This window comes from the organism of the source record quoted next (genome assembly GCF_019968955.1).
Source record: "MAG: Porospora cf. gigantea A chromosome Unknown PgA_NODE_1769_length_4871_cov_2258.88, whole genome shotgun sequence".
NCBI lineage: Eukaryota > Apicomplexa > Conoidasida > Eugregarinorida > Porosporidae > Porospora > Porospora cf. gigantea A.
In genome coordinates, this window is record NW_027151455.1 from 1 (window position 1) to 4871 (window position 4871).

Sequence of the window (4871 nt, forward strand, 5' to 3'; positions counted from 1 at the left end):
CACCCCACCTCCTGAGCGTCCACGTCCAGGTGACCCATAAAATATACGCGATTTAGGACAAACATGCAGGCTTGAATGACACAGCCAGCCAGTGACCTCGCGTCACTTCGAAGTTGCGCAACGCGTTGTAGGCGGTGGCCGCCGCGGCACTGGACGCGTACACCGCTTCGGCCCGACCCTCGGCCATGGAGAACTGGGTTTCGTCGAACCCAGGAAACTGCCGGAAGAGCATGCGGATCTTAGATTCCGGTACCTCGGGAGGCACGTCAGCGATATGCAGAGTGTCAGTCGCATTCTCTGGCAGCTTCTTATTCTGGTTTACCCCTAAGCGGTCGTGGAAGAAGTCAGCGACCGATACAGCCGGTGCGGCCTCTTCAGCCTTCAATTCCTCGGTTTTACCCGAGGCAGCGCACATCTGGATGTTTCTCAGCCTCTCTCGTAGCGCCTCCTCGCGCGCTATGACGCCCCGCGGTTTCAGCGGGGCCGTACGCTGGCTCGGCGCCGCGCCCGTCTCCTTGTGAGCCTTCTCTCGAGCGTAGTTTACGCGCTGTGTCTGGTAACGCACGTGCTCACCATACACTTGCCCTGGTACTCGAACCCCTGCAGGCCTTCGAGGGCTTTCGACGCGGACTCCAGGGAGTCCATCAACACGAAAGCCTGGCCGCGACGCCAAAAGGAGTTCATCGCCGTGACGCTGATGACCTCTCCGAAGCTTCCGAACAGCTCACAAATATCCAGCTTCAGTTGGTCCAGCTGCACCTTCTCATTGAGATTGTTGACATACAATGTTCGATTCGTTGAGAGCAACCCAGGGGGCCCTTGCGTTTTACGCGGCTTCCTCTCATCCGCAATTGCGGCTCCCATCTGTCTGTACATTTCGTCTTTAATCTCTGGCGTCATGCCGTCGATAGCGCTGGCGTCGGCTCCCAGCCACGGGATCTGCGACAGTATGTGTGACGGGGCGGGCCCAGCAAATCCTGGATGCATCGTCGAAATTCGGAGTTTGTTCTGGCGTTTGTTCCACGCAGGTGCGGAGTGTCTCACAATATGTACCACGCTGTTAAAAAGATCAACAAAAAATACAAAGACTACAGCAGCTCGCGGTACCGGATCGGGTACTTCGCGTCGTTCACTAGGCGGTTGGCTTCTTCCATCCACGAGCCATCTTCGGCAGCCCTGCGTCTGGCGTCGAGGTGCAGCAGGTGAAGGGTTTGCAAAGATTTCTGCGAGAGGTTTTCGAACGTCTTCGTGCGCTCGTCAAACAGGTAGAACAGCGCCTTCATGTCCCGCAGCACGCAGCGCCGACTCTTTCTGCAGGCTTTACGGCAGGGCTCGACGCACTCCAGATCGTCGGTTTCGAGGTTCAGCGTTCGCAGCTTCTGTCGCGAACGCGCCTTGAGGTAGCGAACAGCCTCAGCTAGTGTCGGTTCCATTTCGGGCGGCACCTTGAGAAACATCGAAGTGGATACGTTCCACCGCTTCAGGAGTGTTCGGTATATGTTCAGCAGGTCTTGATTGGTTGTGCCTTCCGCTCTGAGGATTTCCATCTTCAAATCTCTGGCGTGCGTTTCGTCTTTCTTGGCGGCCAGCGCATGCATGCGCCCATCCCACAGCTGCTTGGGTGGCGGCACGAAGCACTGGTTGAGGTCCTTGTCATCTGGCCACTCAACGTCTGACTCTGGGTTGTGAAGGCGGCCGAACTGGTCCTTCGGACAGTCGCTCAGGTGGGAAGGGGCTTTCGGGTCATAGACCATAACAAGCTTGGGGAACGCCTCAGGGTCCTTACGCCACTGCTTGAAGTAGGCGTCGTACTTTTTCTGCTTCTCCTGCTGGCGGTTTTTCTTCGCTCTGCGGATGTCCGCCTCCAGCTGGTCTCGTCTGTTGAAGAGTGACACGTTCTGCTCGAAGAAGGCGCAGCTGTCGGTAATGGCCGCTCCGACTGGCTGCGCGGCCTCGGGGACGTTCGCATCGTGGTAGGCTTCGAGCTGCCGTTCTACCCTCTCGATGTCTGCCTTGTACGTGGTGGCCATGTTGTATTCTTCCAGGCGCCTCTTGGAGAATTCCTCGTTGTACATACGAATTTTGGGGTTGATCGAGTTCTCCGTGCAGCGCTTGTTCAGATTGGGGATGAACGATCCAGCTAAGACCTGCTCCATGTTGATCCCTTCGATCCACTCCAGCTGCAGACATGATTCATCGGCCGTAGGATTCTGTCTAACATTTACCCGAGCACTCACCCCTCCAACTATGTTGCGCGTGACTTGTCGTGCGTGGCCGGCCAGAGCCTGCTGACGAAATTCCTTGAATGTACTTGTGGCCGGTTTAACCACAGGGCTCACGTAGTTTGTGGGCAGCTGGTAGGTCTGGGCCTTCAGTTGGGCCTCAGCTCTGGGATCGAGCTTGAGTAATGCCATGCGGTCGATTGAAGGGTCAGGTAGTGCCTGGAAGGTCCCAGCGGCCAGCTGGGGCGGCTTCAGGCCTCCCTCATGAGATCTAATACGTTTCACAGCGGCAGGCTGCTCTGTGGAGGGCGGCTGCACCTCGTGAGATCTCACTCGTCTCGCGCTAGGTTGTTGTGGCTGCACCTCGTGAGATCTCACTCGTCTCGCGCTAGGTTGTTGTGTTGCGGGCGGCTGCACTGAGTGTGCCCTGGCAGAAGGCCTGGCCAAGTTTATGGCGGGCTTGGGCGGGGTTTCTGTTTCAACATGAGGTCGGGGAGGGGGAGCCAGGGGTGACACCCTGGGTGTGCACACGCGGGTGGTTGGTACTCGGACGTGACCTGTCATCCCCCGCCTGTGTCGCCCCGAACCTACCTCCGCGTTAGGAGTCACGCGACCGGAAGGGCGACCAGTATCTGCGCCTCCAGAATTAACTCTACGAGTGGTCTGACGCAGATCGAGTCTGGGCGGCGCAAGATTCTCTCGCGACTGAGATCTGCCCAAACGACCTCCCTTTAGTCGTGATTCACGCAGCGCCTGCGTAGGGTTTCGGATCTTGGACCTCTTGGGATCTCGGTATTTCAGGAAGTCCCTAGCAGTCAGCCCCATGCCGGGCTGCAGTGACCCGCTATCGAGGTTCTCGTGGTGCATGGAAAACCAGATTGACTCGCCCATAGCACAGCCCATCAGCTTTTCGATGCTTGTGGGCGACCTGCGCCCAGTCGCAGGAGCCTGGTAGCGATAGTCGCCCCAGGCCACACAGGCGTTTCTCGCGTAGCAACCGATGTCGTTGGTGGGGCCGCGACAAACAGCAACCACTTCCACCTCGGAGTTCAGCCACTGCTTGTTCCACTCGTTCATTTCGACCTCCACGTCGGTGACCGGCGTGTCGATAGTTCGAGGGTCGTAGGTTGACTGCATCGCGAAGAAGTCCAAGTCTTCAACGGCGATCTTCTCCGCAGCCGCAGACTCCATCGTGGGCCCTCTTTCGGTGTCTGTAGTATCGTCCGAGGGCTCCTTGCCGCCGGCAGCAAGCTCGGCCGTAAAATCAAATAGAGCCATACGTTGCTTAAGTTTCGGAGTGGTAAAAGACTGAGTCCACATCTCGTGAAAACCAACGTACCAGTCACGGCGTCCTGGGGTCGGTGATTCGACACGGATCGCCAGAGCGGCCCTACCCTTGCCCTCACTCGCCCACTTAACAACTTTTTGCGGCGACGCCGTGAGCGCGCCTTTGGCAAGCGATATCTTCGACATGAATATCGGGACACATCTGCTTGTGACGGCCAACACGAAGGAAATGGCGTGCCTTCCGTTAGCGTCACACGGCAGCAACAACCCAGCAGTCGTTTCAATAGTTGTGCCATCTGTGACGCGCACAGGCGCTTTCAATATGAAGTTCGAGGACATGACTACCTCTAGCAGCAGGTGCTTTTCGGAGCCGCGAAGCTTCTCGGAGTCCAGCCCAGAGACAGAATGGAAGCGCACAGAGCAGAGGTGAGGAGGGGTGATATTATGGCTCACCGTAAGGAGCTTGGACGTTGAGGTTGTCGGATCAAACATCTAAAATCGATTATTTCGTCAGAACTAAGACTGCTCGTCTGACGTTGTAGTGTGTGTCTCAGACTCACCTGGGTCGGATTCTGTGGAGCCAGTAGCACCCCACACGGTGTGTGGGGCGGTATGTGTGTGGGGTGATTTGAGTATGCTTTTGTCTGTATTAAACAGTTCAGTTTTGGGTGCAACATTAAGTTGTTAGTTGGTGATCACACACTCAATATGCCATATAACACAGATGTCGTGAGGATGATTTTTCATATTTCTACACCCTGACGTGTAATCAACGGGAAACCCCAGGGATGCGACGACTGTGGAATTTCTGGACAGAGAATAATTTGTCTGTCGAACACATGTGCAGTCCCGCTGTAATCCTGTGGAGTCAAGTGTCTCAGCTGATATTGAGATGTCTCTTTTACGGACAGGACAAAGTGTTTGGAGATGTTCGGGCTCACTGGGGAAGATACGACTTTCAGACAATGACAGCGAACCTACCTCACATTCATGTGTTAATAGCGAATGGGGAACGGCTGGTATCTCCAGCCTTCTACAACAGAACTACGTGCAGCCTAAAGACGGTCTTTCACATTTGTGTGCTGAATGAGCAGATCAAGCCGAGTGAATTGTTCAGCTGGATAGAGAGAGCACACACCATGCAGGTCCATAATTGCGCTGATGGGAGGTTCAGATGCCACAAGGAGACTAACAGTGGAATCATATGCCGTTTTGACCGGTATCGAACATCTGTCAACTACGCGTTTGAAGCGAAGCTCCCAAACTACTCCCAGGACACACTCCGCATCTTGTCAAAGCTGGGACTGGCAGCACTCGGAGATGATGGAAAGGTGCTTGAAATGGATGAGTACTTGAAAGGAG

The 4871-nt window shown here is 55.6% G+C and overlaps 2 protein-coding genes across 4 annotated transcripts; both read right to left on the bottom strand.

Annotated features, from left to right (window-relative positions):
* Positions 1-52: 52 nt before the first annotated feature.
* Positions 53-987, bottom strand: KVP18_004926 (uncharacterized protein; the record flags this gene model as incomplete). Of its 2 annotated transcripts, none has more annotated exons than XM_067958017.1 (2): positions 53-547; positions 574-987. In XM_067958017.1, the coding sequence occupies 2 exons, from the start codon at positions 985-987 to the stop codon at positions 53-55; spliced, it is 909 nt and encodes a 302-aa protein (XP_067812047.1). The 2 variants fall into 2 exon arrangements, with proteins under 2 accessions (XP_067812047.1, XP_067812046.1); XM_067958016.1 differs by having other exon boundaries at positions 53-553.
* A 101-nt stretch (positions 988-1088) lies between these two features.
* Positions 1089-4001, bottom strand: KVP18_004927 (uncharacterized protein; the record flags this gene model as incomplete). 2 transcript variants are annotated; one of them, XM_067958018.1, is made up of 2 exons in its annotated part: positions 1089-2210; positions 2238-4001. In XM_067958018.1, the coding sequence occupies 2 exons, from the start codon at positions 3999-4001 to the stop codon at positions 1089-1091; spliced, it is 2886 nt and encodes a 961-aa protein (XP_067812048.1). The 2 variants fall into 2 exon arrangements, with proteins under 2 accessions (XP_067812048.1, XP_067812049.1); XM_067958019.1 differs by having other exon boundaries at positions 1089-4001.
* Between the last annotated feature and the right edge of the window lie 870 nt (positions 4002-4871).